We start from the raw sequence: 17623 nt of genomic DNA on the forward strand, positions 1-17623 counted from the left end.
AAATTTGTGAGAATGACTTAATTGCCACAAAATGTTAATAAAGTATGTCATATGTTATTTGGAAGGTTTGCACACCAAATAACGTTATGTTATATATCCAAATCTTAGATTAAATAGATCAAATCAATATGCAATTTTCAGTTGTAATTCTCTCCTTTTATAACGTTATATATGTTATGTTATATATTATCGTTGATCCGTACTCAATCTCTAGTAATAATATCACGAAAGAACTTGAAAAAGTAATCAGTGCTTCTAAATAAGTTGGTTAATTAACAATATGAACGAACCGCTAGTTGAAGTTAATTCACATGTCGTTTAATGTAAATGAAATTGAATCATTTCCTCTTAACGTTATTTTTCTGTCTAAAATTCCAGCCATTTTCTCATGTGACTATTTGATCAAGGCTTGAAAGAGGTTGGTACTTTTTTGAAATTAAAACTGTCTTTTTTTCAATATATATTTTGAAATTTTAAAATATGGATGAAATTCAATTTGAACACCTCTGATCACGAAAAATTAATCTTTAACGTCCTATATCGTTAAGTGACATTTCGTTACAAAACAGATTATATTTTTTTTCATAAAGGGCAGGTAATTGTATTAATAATAAAAATTTACTAACAAGAAGTTAGAAAATACAATGACACCAAACGATTAAAATATTTTATACAAAATTATACAAAAAATTTTTATAGAAGAAGCAAGATACTTGTAATATTTTTTACAAAAACTATACAAAATTGGTAGTAAAAATTTAATTCACTACCTTCTTCTCCATAAACAGATGGTAGATAAACTTAAATCTCACACACCAAAAATAGAACACATGTCATAGATCATCACCAAAAATAGCAATATCTAGGTGATCCTATAATACCCCTGATGTTATCCCAAAAACCAAGTATATATAACTTAAATTAAATTATTTTATAAAAAAAAAATCATAAAATAAAGGTCTGGAAACACTCGACGAGAATGATGATGACCAGAACAAGAATCAAACAGAAACCTTTGTTTCTTTATCTCTTTAAACATGAAAATGGAAGTAGAAGAAGAAGAAGATGAGGATGATGATGAAGAACGTGAAAAAGGGGAAGTGGGTGTTTGAGTAGTATGTGGGCTCATGTTTGGGTGGGGGTTGATGCATTGTCCTGACAATTCCACGTGGCAACAGGCGACTGGTTAAAGTATGAGTCTTTTTCTCTTGCTCTACACACAAACAACACAAAAACCCATGTCAGAGTATTGGGTGTTGTGTTAATTCCAAACTTCATTTCGCATTTTTCTATATATCTATCTATATATCTATCTTTCTATATCTATATATTCTTGATTTGTAGATGTAGTAGTATTTAATATGATGATGTGAGTTAAAGACTTCCTCAACCCCCGCCGATTCCGTATCATACGCACCTCTTTTTATTCCTATTAATTGTTCTTTGCTTTTCCCCCTTTTTCTTATAGATACGTGCCCTAATTGCCTATATACGCAGAACCCGTCTCTTAAATCCATCAAAGGTATGATCTTTTTTGTTAATTGAAATACCCCTTTTGGTTTTGATCTACTATTGTGTACACTGTAAGTTGTTTATTGCCTTTTAGGTTGTTTACTTTGTGGGTTTTTACAATTTGAGCTGTTTCTTGCTTGATTTGAGTGAAATTTGCTTTTTTTGTTGTAAAGTTTGAATCTTTTTGGTTTTTGTTGATTGGATTGTTAGTGATTTGGGGTTTTGGGTTTAGGATTGAATGTATGTGCTTGGTATGCTAAATTGAATTGGGGTTTGACCACTGATTGTTAAAATTTGTGATGTGGGAAGCTGGTTGGGATCTTTTGTTGATGGCATCTGTTTTCGTTTTTTGAATTTTGTCGTTTTCGAGTTACGTTGTTGGTACCGTTGAAGTTATGTATGAAAATGTATGCATTCGGACGTCATTAGCCGCACTTACATTTATCGCGCAATGTAAACGTGTTTTTGTGTGGTTGGTTATAACTAAGTCCAGTTTTAAATGTTATTTTCTTGCTCGATTTAAGTGAAATTTTCTGTTTTTTGCTGTGCAGTTTGAATCTTTATGGTTTATGTTGATTGGATTGTTACTGATTTGGGGTTATGGGTTTACGATTGAATGTATGTGCCTGATATGCTAACTTGAATTGGGGTTTGACCATTGAATGTTAAAATTTGTGATGTGGGAAGTTGGTTGGGATCTTTTGTTGATGCCATCCTTTACTGTTTTTAGAATTTTGTCGTTTTCGAGTTACGTTGTTGCACCGTGAAAGTTATGTATGAAAACCTATGCATTCTGACGTCATTAGCCGCATTTACATTTATCGCGCAATGTGAACGTGTTTTAGTTTGTTTGGTTATAACTAATTCCAGTTTTTAGATGTTGTTTTCTTGCTTGATTTAAGTAAATTGTGCTGTTTTTTTGCTGTAAAGTACGAATTATTATGGATTGTGCCAATTGGATTTTTACTAATTTGGGGTTTTGCGTAGGATCGAATGTATGTGCTTGATATGCTAAATTAAATTGGAGTTTGACCATTATTTTTAAAATTTGTGATGTGGGAAGTTGGTTGGGATCTTTTGTTGATGGCTTCCTTTGTCGTTTTCGAGTTACGTTGTTCTAGTTGCAGTTATGCATGAAAACCTATGCATTCTGACGTCATTAGCCGCACTTGCATTTAACGCCCAATGTAAACGTGTTTTAATGTGTTTGGTTATAACTAAGTCCAGTTTTAGATGTTATATTTTTGATTGAAGTTGTTATAGTTTAAGCATTTATACACATTTTGTGTAAGATCTCTCACATCATTCAGTTAGCAATTACGAAAACTCATCTCCATTCATGTAGCAATTGGTTTAGTAATTTACTTTTTATTAAGATTCAGTATAGATTTTTATTTCTTTTAGCTTGTGGAACTTCGTGGAATAACTTGATTTAAACGATTTGCATACAATCTATTACTGTATAATCCAATGCATTAAACATTTTACTGAAATATATATTAGATAACCCATCGTCTAATACATGCTTACTTATATTAATTCATACATTTTTTAGGGTGGCAAATTGGGCGGTTTAGCAGCGATTGGTGACTTTCATGAAATGAAAGATCCAGATCCTAAAATGAAGAATAATGAAATATCAACCAGTGACATTATCAATGGAAATTGGGCTATGAAGCGCAAGCGCAAAAAGATTACTTTTAGTGCAGCCAAATCTAATGGCAACGTAGCCGATTCCATACCCGCAATCTCACACACGAGTGCTTCGCCGAAAGAAACGTTTAATAAAGAAAGCTCTTCTTCCCCATTTCCTACGAAAGAAAAAGGAAATGATGGGGTCAGTTCCACTTCTTCTGTATTCTATATTGCTTATAATAGTAATTAACTGATAACTGATTTATTGAATCTCAAGATTTCAATAATGAGATGTAGTGTTTCGATTAACACTTATGATTGTCAAGGAAAAAATTATTTTCTATCTAAGGGTCAAGTAAAGTTCAAATCTTTTGGCCATATTATCAATCTTTTACTTAAAAAATCATTTAATTTTGATTATCTGATTATTACAACTTCAAATCTTTGTATGTATCAAATTCCTAAATTGCATATAATCACCTATATGTTTGTGTATGGGGGATGTATATATATTTATATAATGTATATCTTTTATTCAATCAAGCAGAACTATTTCGAATGTGCGGTTTGCGATCTTGGCGGTGATTTGATCTGTTGTGATAGTTGTCCGTCAACTTATCATATCGAATGTCTGACTCCACCTCTTAAGGTTTGAATTTATTTATATTTATATTTATATTTATATATATATTCATGCATTTGTTATAATCTTCTATGTATTAAATGATCTTAGCTGTTAGGTGTAAATTAATTACTTTGTTTTACTTGTTTTGTGATTAATCACGGATTTAGCAAATACCGAATGGGAAGTGGAAGTGCCCTAGCTGCGGTCCAAAGAATAATTCAGTTGAACCTGATGCTATTTCTACCGTAAAACGAGCAAAACCGAAGATTACTCTTAAGAAACCTAAACTTGGAGTTAAATCGACGATTAACAATAGTGGGAAGAAATTATCGAGCAAAGGGAAACGGGACGTATCAACTTCATCTTCTTCAGATGTTAAAACTGAAAAACTGACCGATGATGAAGAAAAGAAAGATGAGGATATGGACAAAAGCAAGAAATCGGACGGGGATCGTGTTCGAAAGAAGAAAGTTGTTCTTGGCGTAGAAAGTTCCAAAAAGAAATCCGTGAAAAGAAAGTTAAAAACTCCGTTTGATGACGATAATGATGATGTCATACAAGGTGCCAAAAAGAAATCGGTGAAAAGAAAATTCAAAATTTTGTCCGATGGTGATGGCGATGGCGATGGCGATGATGCGGTAGAAAGCACAAAAAAGAAATCGATGAAAAGAAAGTTTAAAATTCCGTATGATGATGATAGTGACGATGTACAAAAGAAGCCGAAGACTGATAAGGGGAAGAATGTTGCAAATAGCTCTAAAAAACGTGAAGCGAAAGTGCATTTGGCACCAAGCGGTTCCCCGTTGAAGAAAAAGTCGGTTAAGCACGTGAAGTCAAAATCTTTGAAAAACAATATGGGAAGTGAAATTCAGGGTATCAAATCGAAAGATGAGGTATTAGTTGCTTACGTAGCACAATTTTAACGTTATTTGATATTTATGTTTGCAAAATGTCCGGGGTTGGGTGGGTCGGGTAACGGTCAACTGTGTTTGGTGTCAGCATGTGCTATTTTTCTTTCTGCCGTTCAAAACGACATACACTTTTTTTTTTTTATCCTTGTCTTCATTCGAAGCAGTTTAGGAGGTTTTTAATGTACCCATTTGACCCATTAGAGATATGGCATAACCCAATGCGACCCACATATAGGTAAATGGGTCTACATTGCCACATTAATTGTTATTTTTCTATTATAATGCTCATCCAGTTACTATCTATACTGTATTTTCCTTGGATCATGGTGATGAGAGTTCATTTTTGGTCGTTGATAATTCATAAATTCGCCTGCAATAGTTTCCCTTACTGTCCTATTTTCTATAAATATTGTTTCGTTTTTTCATTAAAACTATTACAGTATAATATTCAATTCTGATGCTAATGGTTGTATGAATTTGACCTATACATATAAATGGTTGTAAATACTTGTACGTGAGTTGACGGCCTTTGAATTCCACGCTTTTATATAAATGGAGAAACAATCGTTAAGCAAATAGATATTAATTAAACAAGGTTTGCAATATAACTTGAAAATCCGCTATTTATATGAATATAAATTTTTTCTTGAAATTACAGGTTGATCGGGTATTAGGTTGCCGAATTCAAGTTGTCGAGGAAAATTCTGCAGCCGAAGTTGATGACAAGCCTTCTCAAAGTCACATGTCGAACGACAACCTCGAATGTAACGCACCCGATATCGGAAACATCGAAACAGTTACGGAACACACCGAACATATTTCTAGCTCTTCTAACTCACACACGCTTGTCGAAAACGATTCACAAGTAGAGAAAACAAACACATCTGTGACCAATGTATGTGGCGAAGAGAAAAATAAAGATGACTCAGCATCGACTTCACTTGAATTAGCACGAATACCAACCGATGATGATGTTCCAACTAACATAACTACCGAAGCTAACATAACTACCGAAGCAAACTGTAGTAATGAGAAAAAGAAGTCAACAATTGCTTCTGATGAGAAAACGGTATGTTATGAATATTTCGTTAAGTGGGTTGGAAAATCTCATATACATAATACTTGGATACCCGAATCACTATTAAAAGCCATCGCAAAGAGGAAATACGACAACTACAATATAAAATATGGAAAAACGTTGATTAACATCTCCGAAGAAAAATGGAAATTGCCGCAACGGGTGATTGCTAAAAACGGATCTTCTGAAGTTTTAGTCAAGTGGACTGGTCTTCCTTACGATGAATGCACGTGGGAAAAAACCGACGAGCCGGTGATTGCGAAATCGTCTCATCTTATTGACTTATTTAACCGATTTGAGAATCAAACACTCGAAAAAGAGGGCGGGACCCACAAGGAAGAAAGTCAATTTAAGCATAGTGATGCGGTTACTCTTACCGAGCAGCCTAAGGAGTTGGGCGGGTCATTATTCCCGCATCAATTAGAAGCACTTAATTGGTTAAGAAAATGTTGGTCAAAGTCAAAGAACGTGATACTTGCGGACGAAATGGGGCTCGGTAAAACAATATCCGCTTGTGCTTTTTTATCGTCTTTGTACTTTGAGTTTAAAGCTCGATTACCTTCTTTAGTTTTGGTTCCTTTATCGACTATGCCGAATTGGATGGCCGAATTTTCGTTATGGGCTCCAAATTTGAACGTTATCGAGTATCACGGTAATGCACGAGCCCGAACTTTAATGCGCGAGTACGAATGGCATGCGGATAATCCGTTAACGTCAAAGAAAACGTCTAGTTATAAGCTTAACGTTCTTTTAACGACGTACGAAATGGTTCTTGCGGATTCGAGTTACTTAAGTAAAGTTCCTTGGGAAGTTCTTATAGTTGACGAGGGTCATCGTCTTAAAAACTCGGGTAGTAAGCTTTTTAGCTTGCTAAATACGTTCTCGTTTCAACATCGTGTGTTGTTAACCGGGACCCCGTTACAGAACAACTTAGGCGAGATGTATAATTTGTTGAATTTCTTGCAACCCGCCTCGTTCCCTTCTCTTAAATCGTTCGAGGATAAGTTTAGTGATCTAACGACAGCCGAAAAAGTTGACGAATTGAAAAAACTTGTCGCTCCTCATATGCTTAGAAGGCTTAAAAAGGATGCTATGCAGAATATACCTCCGAAAACCGAGCGGGTTGTTCCTGTTGACCTGTCAACTATTCAAGCGGAATATTATCGAGCCATGTTAACAAAGAATTATCAGGTTTTAAGGAACATTGGGAAAGGGGTCCCACAGCAATCGATGCTGAATATCGTAATGCAATTGAGAAAAGTCTGTAACCACCCGTATTTAATTCCCGGAACCGAACCAGATTCCGGGTCGATCGAGTTTCTTCATGATATGCGTATAAAGGCTTCGGCTAAGCTCAATTTACTTCATTCTATGCTCAAGATTTTGCACAAAGAAGGTCATCGGGTTCTTATATTTTCACAAATGACGAAACTTTTAGATATTCTTGAAGATTATTTGAACATCGAGTTTGGGCCGAAAACTTTCGAGCGAGTTGACGGGTCAGTCTCAATTGCTGATCGGCAGATGGCAATTGCACGGTTTAATCAAGATAAAAGTCGATTTGTGTTTCTATTGTCGACCCGTGCGTGTGGGCTTGGAATAAATTTAGCAAGTGCTGACACAGTTATAATATATGATTCTGATTTCAACCCACATGCTGATATTCAAGCAATGAATCGTGCCCACAGAATCGGGCAGTCGAAACGGCTTCTCGTATACAGGCTTGTTGTTCGTGCTAGTGTTGAAGAGAGAATCTTGCAGCTTGCAAAGAAGAAACTAATGCTCGATCATCTTTTCGTAAACAAGTCTGGATCTCAAAAGGAGGTTGAAGATATCTTAAAATGGGGAACCGAACAACTATTTAATAATTCATCATCTTCTTCTAAAGATTTGAGTGAAAATGACGTCAATAAAGATGAATCTTTAGTGGATTTAGAACATAAGAATAAGAGACGGGTTGGCGGTTTGGGGGATGTGTATCAGGATAAGTGTACGGATTCGAGTAGTCAGATTTTGTGGGATGAAGCGGCTATTTTGAAGTTGCTTGACCGGTCAATTATTGACTCTGTGTTGACCGATAATTCGGAAGGAGATTTGGAAAACGATATGCTTGGCTCGGTTAAGGTATGTTATAATTTTGTAATCTTCGTTTGTGCTATCGTTGTCTCTATATAAACTATCATGTTTTGAGTATCACCTAGTAATCGCTTGAAACAAAATTAGTGTCAACAATATAAGTGAAGGGAAGATTTATATTATAAGTTGAAACTTTAATTATGAAGATAATTTTGAATTTATTTTGGATCTTTAACAAAGGTTATATCTTAGTTTGTGCCTCCATGATTATATTACATGGATGCTAAGTACTAATCTCATATGGATTGCTATATGTTATATCATAATATATGATATATGTATTTTTATGATTATAAGTTTTCACTGTTTTCTTTCGTTTTCGGCAGTCTCTGGATTGGAACGACGAATCAGTTGAAGAACAAGGTGTAACTGAGTCACCAACAATAATTGATGGTACGACTACCCCGAATTTAGAAGATAATAAAGAGGATAATTCAGGAAATGTAACTGAAGAAAATGAGTGGGACCGGCTTCTGAGAGTGAGGTAAGCGGAACTCTTGTTACCACTTCACTTTATTAATTATGTCTAACTAGACTTTGAATAATGGTGGGTGGGTTAGTTAACGGGTCAAATTGGGTAATTTATATGCTGGTGAAAAAGGGTTGGGTGTTGAACATTAACACTTTGTTGTTCAGGAATGAATTTTTTATACTTAAGATGAATAGTACGGTATCAATTATGACAACCAGAAAACTATTATTTCAATAATAATTTATTCTATAATAAAATGGCTTAGGGGATTTTTCATTAAGAGCCTTTATGATATTTGACTTGTTTTATGTTTTATTTCTGATAATTGTAATAGTCGCTCCAAGGGCTGTGGTTAACAACCATAATTTAAATGAACTCATCTTTCTAGTTACTAATATATTTTCATATTGACACATGGATATGTTTCATTGATTGTGTTCGAGAAAAATTAGGAAGTGGATAGTTTGTTGTCCTGATATTAGTATTTTTAAAAGACAAACACAAGAGAATTAGTTATTTGCTATAGACTGTAGGGCTAGTATTGACATTTTCCTTTATTTTATACTCATTATATCTGTTTGAGATTAATATTATTCAAATTGACCGTTCGCTAGTAGATTAGTCGAAGTTGCCACCTCTAGTTACAACCGTATACCGAATGTATAAACATATTGTTTTCAAATGTCATTTATTTATTTATCGTGGAACTGTAGATGGGAGAAATACCAGAGTGAGGAAGAAGCTGCTCTTGGTCGAGGGAAAAGGGTTAAAAAGGTCATTTCTTACAAAGAAGTATATGCGCCACAACCTACCGAAACATCAAAACAGGTAACTTTTGAATTAATGAACTTTTCCCTTCTTTCATATGGATCGATTTTTGCTCAAATTTTCTAATTACATGTGAACTTCATTGATACCAAGTATTAAATTAAAATATATATATATATATATATATATATATATATATATATATATATATATATATATATATATGAAAAGGTAACCATACTTCCTTATTTGAACATATAATATCTATTTAAGAGGTGTTTTGATTTGTAGTTTGGAAATGAATATTTCTATCTTTTTTTAATAACCAGTTTTTATGGTTTGGATGCTCTTGCTACCATTTCACTAGAGTAGCGCATTCAAACACTCGAACAGTTTCTTTTACTATTTTGGGCATATAATATCTGCTTGAGACCTCTTTGTATCGTGCTAAAAGCGGTATAAGTGTTAAAAAGTGTCTGTCATGCAGTTTGGGAATTGGTCAAAATGGGTGTTTTGTAGTGCTGCTTGGGGCGTGTTGTGCACTTGTGCTAGCTGTTTATTGTATTGGAAGTTTATAAATATATATTGCTTTTTAAATTTTTGTAAAAGTTGTCCGAGTCGGCCGACACCTTTGTTTGGGGACTAACCCGTCCCGTTTCGCCCAAAAATGCCTAATAAGTCGGTCAACACTAAAAGGTCAGGTCAGGGTTGGGTCTGAGCCGGTCAATGTCAAAGTTGGTAAAAAAAATTTAACATTTTTTGAAATTAGATTTTGTGTCATATATCAATATTTGAAATATTTATGTTTCATGTTTGATATATTCATGTCATCGTGTCTAATGTACATATGTTTAAATTGGTTATTACTATAAGTCAACGTTGGTCAATGCCCGACTCGTCCCTCGAAGGTCCCGACCGACTCGTCTCTGACTCACAACTTTTACAACCTTAGTTTTTTGTTTTATGAATGGTTTATGATTAATATGATTTCAAAAACCATATCAAATGATTTAGGAGGCTTTTTGTATTTTGGATGCACTTAGGTTGATTTTTGACCCGTTTCCACTTCAGCTAGTTGTATCATTTTTATTTATTCTACCATATTCAATCCTTAAGAGAGAAAATAAACTACACTTCAACCATTTGGGTCTAAATTTTCACATTTACATAATTGGATTTTGCTCAAAACAATTTTCTCTGCAGAATGGTGCTGATCAGGAGACAGAACCAGAGCCAGAGCGTGAGTACACGCCAGCTGGAAAAGCTCTTAAAGATAAGTTGTGAGTAATTTATCTTCTGAAATTAATCTACTTTTTGATTAATTTATAACACAAAATTTAATTATGCAACTTAATTCTAGAAAAAGGATGTCACTTTGGAACGTTTTAGTTATAAAAAGCTATCACAAAACTTCATAAAGTTTCAAGCTTTTATATAGGAAATTGCTACTCGTAGCATATTTTTCAAATAATTCCTTCAAATGAATTTAGATATGGTATGATGTAGTTATGTACTTGTTGATAGGAGTTTTTTTGAATGGTATGATGAAGTGCGTTGTTTTTGTAGTACTAATCTTCGAGCGAGGCAAAAAGACAGATTGGCCCGTCTGAAAACGATGAAAGAATCGCTTTCCATTGAAAGGCAGAATGGTGAAACAACAGAACAACAAGTCAACCCAAGTCAAACATTGGATCCATCAACAAGCAAGACCGATCCAAATCCAAAGCCGCCTAAGGTACCGACTCAAACCTAGATGTGACCATCTAACCATCTGGCCATCTTTATATGTTTATTTTTTAGATGTTGAACTTTTGACCAATTTATGGGGCCATCTAAGGCTATCTTTTACTCCCTACATCCCAAAACTGTCTCATTTTGACTTTTCTAAGTCTTTAATTTTTTGATCTGTGCTATATAATATTTGTTGAAATTTGTATGAATGATTTGAATTTTAAATGTGTTTTAATTGATATAACTTTCATTCAATATTATATAACACAAAAATTTTAAGTCAAATGGGACAGTTATTTTGGAACGTACAGAGGGAGTATATATTAATGGATCAAACGGGTAAACCGAAAAAAGTGCTTAGACAGTTAACGGGTCAAAATGTAATGGGCTTTTCATAATGCATGGACCCTCCTTACTCACTAAAATAAACGAAATCGTATATGACGAATGTTTTTAATTAAATGTATGGACAAAAAGTTTTTGGGTCACACCGAACTCAAGCAATATAACAATTCTGTTTTGACTTGAACCTGTTTCGGCCAGTTGCACTTGTAATATCGTACTGCTTATTTTCTAAATTATTTTTTTTTTTTCTTTGTTTTTATAGGGAAAAGACTTCGATAGTCGCCGGTTGCTTCCCGTTCTTGGGTTATGTGCTCCAAATTCCAAATTTATGGAAGCAATGAATCGAAACTCTTCGAGATCTTTCAATAGACCTGGCAAACAGGCAACAGGTCTCGAGTTCCCATTTAATCTGGCTTCATCTTCTGGGGCCCACAACGAGACGCCTGAAAACGCTCATGACAAATCTAAACAACCGAATCCCGATTCCGATACTTTCCGACATGAGCAAAAAACCGGCCCGTCTTTTTTTAATCCCGCTGATGTTTTACAACACCTTCGTCCTGAGATGATGTCATCATTGCTCAAATCACCATTCGATATAAGTCAACTACCGAATTGGGATAAAAACGTTACTCATCAACAACCCGATTTGTTTCCCAATTTAACTTTGGGGAGATCGATGCCGATGCACAATTTCCCGACAATCCCAATGTTGCCGAAATTGAGATTCCGAACGGATAATCCGCAAGAAGCGGATGTGGGATTGGGTCAAATGCCGCCGCCGCCTCCTCCATCGATGATGGGTTTGGGTCAAATGCCGCCGCCCCATTTTGCATCTTTACCCGAGAACCATAGGAAAGTTCTAGAAAACATAATGATGCGAACGGGGTCGGGTCCCGGGTCATCAAACAATCTATTCAAAAGGAAACTTGTTAAGGATTTTTGGTCCGAAGAAGAACTCGATTTTTTGTGGGTCGGTGTTCGTAGACACGGGCGGGGCGGTTGGGGTGCGATGCTTCAAGATCCTCGGCTTAAATTCGCGAGATTTCGAACGCCCGATGACCTGGCGGCAAGATGGGAGGAAGAACAGGTCAAAATCTTGGACCCACCAAATCAAAAACAGTTGAAAAAAGCTGCGGTTACAAAATCCGGGAAATCGAATACTGTTTTTCCGGGTATATCCGACGACATGTTGAAACGCGCGTTGCATAAAAGCCAGTTTACTGCCGGCAATCCGTTCGGTTTTCAACCGCACCTGACGGAAATGAAACTGGGAATGGACGGAATTACCCTCGAAAAGCAGAATCAACGTGGGCCCGAAAACGAGCATTTCCCGCATATTCCCGCATGGAATCTTGAACGATTTCCGGTCAACTTTTCCGGTGAATCATCGTCGTCTGCAGGACCTTTGGAGCAACATTTTATTCCAAATCCGTTAGGTTTTCTCGGATTAAACGGAATCGGTTCGTTTAATTCACATCTAAAAGACGTTATGAAATTACCCAATTTTCATGATAACAACGGTCCAATCACAATCGATCCTCACAAAACTGAAAATGCTGGTGGAAGTGGTTTACCGGAAAACAAGTTACCTCATTGGCTTCGTAAAGCAGTTGGCGGCAGCACTAGCGGTGGGCCCGCCCAACCGGCAGAACCTGAACTGCCGCCAACGGTTTCTGCAATAGCAGAGTCGGTGCGGTTGTTGTACCCTGATGTACAACCAACCATTCCTCCATTTATTCCTCAGGGTTTACTACCTTCTCTCCCCGAAGACCCTCGATTAATTTTCAAGAAAAAGAAACCCCGCTGCCAATTGCCGCTAGACAACCACCCCGGAACTTCAGGTACCGAACCGGATCTTAACGTACCACCACCACCGCCGCCACCTGTCACTGACCAAACTGCAGAGGATGTTCCATCTTCACCGTCGAATTCGAATCAAGAAAGTAAAGCAATGTTGGAGGAAGCATCTGGAAGAGGGGATTCAAGTGAGGATCGATCGAGCCCAGTTATGTGTGATTTGGATGCGGTTGATGATGATGATGAAGTTTCGTCTGAAGGGATGATGGTGTCGAACGATGAATCTTGAAGAGTTGGTATCCAATTTTTGTAGGCGTTTGTTGCGATCGAGTGGGTTTAAAAGTAGCAAAATACAGGTTTTATAGGATATGTTTAAATGTTGTAAAGGTTTATCTATTTAGATGGTTAAAAAGAAGTCATGAAGTATATGATGATGATGTTGTTTCTGTGCATTTTAATTTTTAGATACTGCTAGTAAGACTTGGGTGGTTGTTTTGGTTAATGCATAACTAAAATGTTAAAAAACCCTTTTTTAATGTTGTTATATTGTTAAATTCTAGTATTTAGTTAGAGGTCCATCTAAACAAGGTAGTAGACAATAACAACAAGGCACTAGACGGTCAGCTACCTTGTAATTGGCTGTCTACTGCTTTGTTCTCACTGTCTACTACCTTGTTGTTACTGTCTACTACTTTGTAAAAATGGTAGTAGACGACAGATAAAGGTGGTAGATAGAAATTCCGTCTACCGAATGGTGTAAAAAGACAGTTTTTTTAAAAAAAGTGTATTTTGTTTGAAGCCTTAAAAAAAAGTGTATTTTGAACAATTTCCCTAATTTTTATAGCCGACTAGAATGTTCGTACATGAATGTCCAACCCACTAACACTAATATATAAAGACCTTCTATTGGGTTGTTAATTATTGGGCTTGGCCTAGGCCTGGCGTTGGGTTGTTTTCTATCAATGCCGCCTTATTAATAAGACTTGTTCGCAAGCGTGAAATATGAAATTTGTCTGAATTTTGGAGTTTTTCATAGATGCAAGTTGGATTTAATATTTCATAATAGCCTCATTAGACCATACATCTTTCTTGGTGTATCCAGATAAAAAAAGAAAGAACTGGGGTTGGCTTGGATAGACCAAGCAAAGGCATGAAACTTTTTATACCGCTCGATTGTTTGCACATGTTAGAGCTCTCTTCAACTGGCTTATGGCTGGATAAATCGGTTTTGTTGCCTTGAATAAGCCATAGTTGAACTTGCGTTATATCTTCATGCTTGGACAAGTAGCAAAACATTTTTCTGGAGTGGGATCAGGTGAATCAATTGCCAAGCCAGGTTCCATTTGCCCATCTGATGATTAAAACATGATGTGCCAAAGCCCAAAGGAATATTGACTGAACTGGGACGATGGAAACGATGGAGATTATGAGCAGCTGGAACTGTGTTTGAATATCCACTACGTCTGCCCAAGTAGCCTCCTCGACTGTTGGCCACAGGATGCACCATTTTGAGGTTGTAACACTTTTCTTAGTGATGGTGCGAGTAGCTAAACATTTAATGGGCTTTGTGATTTCGACACATTCTTTTAACTTTGAGGGTGTGTTAGATGTTTGACAAGTGAGTTTGGAAGAATAAGAGAGATGAGTAGGTGAAAAATAAAGAGAGGTGAAAAGACTTTGTTATCCTCTACACATAGATTCAATGAAATGGTTTAACGAAAGTTAGTGATAAGGACCATCACCGTACAATCTATACAAAGTCAAGGAAGAAATTATCGAAAGATAAGAATCATCGCTGTAATTTGATACAAACCACATGGACGGTTGGACGGTTGGTGTAATTTACTCTAAAAATTAATTTAAAATATATAGAGTAGAAAACATGTCATATTTGATAAAATTGATGAATTGATCATATAAAAACGGAAATTGATATGTCCACCATTATTTTTTATTGTTCCACCATTATTTCATGACATTTCCAAATATACCCTTCACAACATAATTATCTATTACTGTAGTATTAATTGTTTTTTATTTTATTTTATTTAATTAATTATTAGCTCCTTTTTTTTTTGGTAAAGGGTTTCACCAGGTGAATATTATTTAAAAAAATAATAAAATTACAAAATAGGAACAAACGACCGCAAGCGCACCTTGCGGCCTCACAAACAACCCAAAACCAAGCTAGAACCTACAAACCAAAGTGGAACTAGCAAAACCATAAAAAATACTAACGACCCAACTGGACAAGGACCAAACTACAGCCAACCCGACTTCATTCCAAATGGAGTCGATGCTTTAGTAACCTTTTTCCCGGCCATAAACTCGGCCGTTTCATCTTTATCAGAATCAACATCACTCGGTTCATCCACTAGATCATTATTTAGAGCTCCGAAAGAATTTTGAATCTTGACTTGTGAACCCTTACTTGTTCCACCTTCCGACCTTCTTTTATCCTCTTGAGCAACCTTCGGCAAGCCTGTATTAGTATCACATGGAGCCACAATCTTCTTGGGCCTGTAGACCATTTTTTGCTTCCCTCTTCCTACATTAAATCCATCAGTTGGCCTTCTCGTCTGATCATGTCCTGGATTCTTTCCTTTAATTCGAACTGATTGAAAACTATCAGTATCCACTATTTTAGTCACTACTGGTGGATTAATATGTTTTAGACATTGCATATCTTGATGACCAAAAACCTTGCAACCCGAGCAGCGTGGGGGGTTCCACTCATACTCTATCGTGACTGTATCCACCGTTCTTCTTTCACCCTTAATTCCAGGAGTAGCTACAGTTAGCTTCGATTTCAACTCATGCTCTGCCGTTATCTCGATCATTGCACGTGCATAGTTTGGCCTACCCCATGCCTCCACACACATGGTACTAGTATAAGAATCCAGCATAATAGGGTTACCAATCTTGGATGCAATCATACTAAGGCCATCTCGATTGTAACCTGTTAAAGGAACATCATGTATTTTAACCCAAACAGGAACCTTCGTCAAATCTTCCTTGGATAAAGATACATTAGCCGACCACTTTTTAAGAATAATCGGAACCATTCTGATCATCCAAGGACCATTTTCGATGACATCTTGCATTCCCTTTGACGTGGCAAATTTGAAGAAGTAAAATCCTTTAGAGTTCATCATAGTCGTCTCGATTCCATATTTTCCCAGTATTCATAACATAGTTCTTTACGACGGGATAAGCCACTCGTTTTCCCACAAAATAACCATATAGCGTGTTGCTATACCGATCAATTGCCTCCATTACAGAAGAAACTGGTAGCTCCACATCAATTCCTTCTTCCAAGCTGTTAGCGTTTTGCATTAAACGAAAATTGACCTGATTAAGATTTAACTTACCAGCTGTTACATTTACATATGATGCTTGAGGAGTTCGTGTAGATGTACTATGAGCTTGTTCACCAGTCTCCTTATTAATCCTACCTTGACTTAGATGCCCCTTCGTTTCACTGTGATCCATATTATGATCCTTCATAGGGTTGACTTGCGAATGCTCATTCATGACAAAATCATCAACCGACTTTATATCCACAGAATGGACACTAACTAGATCATCATTCTCATCCTCTACTGAGGGAATTTTGAAACCTGGTTCATCCACCATATCAACATATTCCTTCTTTTTTGGACTAGAGGTGTTTCCACCATGAGCCGCCTCCTTGTCCACTCCACTACCATCCACCGACACCCTAACCGGGCTCCCTCCCAGAACAGGAAAATCATTCTTGTTGATTATCGTCTTTTCCCCATCATCATCGACCGAGTTACAGGCTGTATAATTATTACCCGCATCATCAGGTAACCGAATTGGAAGATCGAGACCCTTTACAGATCGATACTGATTTCCCTGTTCTTCAGGCTTAGAAATAGAGTCATCACTATCAGAAGCGTCAGATTTTAGATCGAACCCTCCAATCGTACGACTACGCAGAACCTTAGGTTCGATTACTAGGTTAGGTTTCTTCTTTTTTTCGGCCGAGCTCTTCCCCATAACCAGTAAACCGAGATTGCAACCAGGAGGATGATAAAAACGTTGGAAAACAGAATCAAAATCAAAGAAATTGGACAAAGAAGGCTTACAATGATGATTCGATGTTAATCGCCATACAATTGCCCACAGTTACGAAGAGCATACGAGGGTAAGTGGGTTAAAGCAGATCAAATCAGATTAGATCAGAAGGTAAAGTTTTTCAGATCAGATCTGCCATTCATTCTCAGATGTAGTGTGAACACAAAAGGTTGAGAGAGATTGAATATGCTTATAGAATATTCAAAGAATAATCACCAATAGAAATCACCATTTAGTTTTTTATTATTAGCTCCTTATACTAAACTTTAATTTCTTCTAGTGTGTTTGTGTTTTCCGATGGCCACTTGAATGGTTGAAATGACAACGGAAATTACAGATCGCATCATCGACGGTGTTGGAACAACCGCAATACTAGAATCAATGATTCAATGACTTCTTAGTTAATATCGTCGGTAACGGAAATAAACATCAGATCCAAGGTCATGACCGGAATTTCTTCGAACTCACAGATCGTCGGTACCGGAATTGGAACTCGTCTTGCTGGTACT

At 36.4% G+C, this 17623-nt stretch overlaps 1 protein-coding gene across 2 annotated transcripts; it reads left to right on the forward strand.

Moving 5' to 3' along the window:
• The first annotated feature begins 906 nt into the window (after nucleotides 1-906).
• LOC139858321 (protein CHROMATIN REMODELING 4) lies at nucleotides 907-13553 on the forward strand. Of its 2 annotated transcripts, none has more exons than XM_071847178.1 (10): nucleotides 907-1191; nucleotides 3068-3349; nucleotides 3695-3796; nucleotides 3940-4665; nucleotides 5342-7885; nucleotides 8224-8381; nucleotides 9083-9197; nucleotides 10341-10417; nucleotides 10704-10872; nucleotides 11476-13553. In XM_071847178.1, exons 2-10 carry the CDS (start codon nucleotides 3113-3115, stop codon nucleotides 13300-13302), a joined length of 5955 nt encoding a protein of 1984 aa, XP_071703279.1. In that variant the 5' UTR covers nucleotides 907-1191; nucleotides 3068-3112; the 3' UTR covers nucleotides 13303-13553. The 2 variants fall into 2 exon arrangements, with proteins under 2 accessions (XP_071703279.1, XP_071703278.1); XM_071847177.1 differs by lacking the exon at nucleotides 907-1191 and adding an exon at nucleotides 1305-1522.
• The last annotated feature ends 4070 nt before the right edge of the window (nucleotides 13554-17623 follow it).

Source organism: Rutidosis leptorrhynchoides, chromosome 7 (assembly GCF_046630445.1).
Source record: "Rutidosis leptorrhynchoides isolate AG116_Rl617_1_P2 chromosome 7, CSIRO_AGI_Rlap_v1, whole genome shotgun sequence".
Lineage (NCBI taxonomy): Eukaryota > Viridiplantae > Streptophyta > Magnoliopsida > Asterales > Asteraceae > Rutidosis > Rutidosis leptorrhynchoides.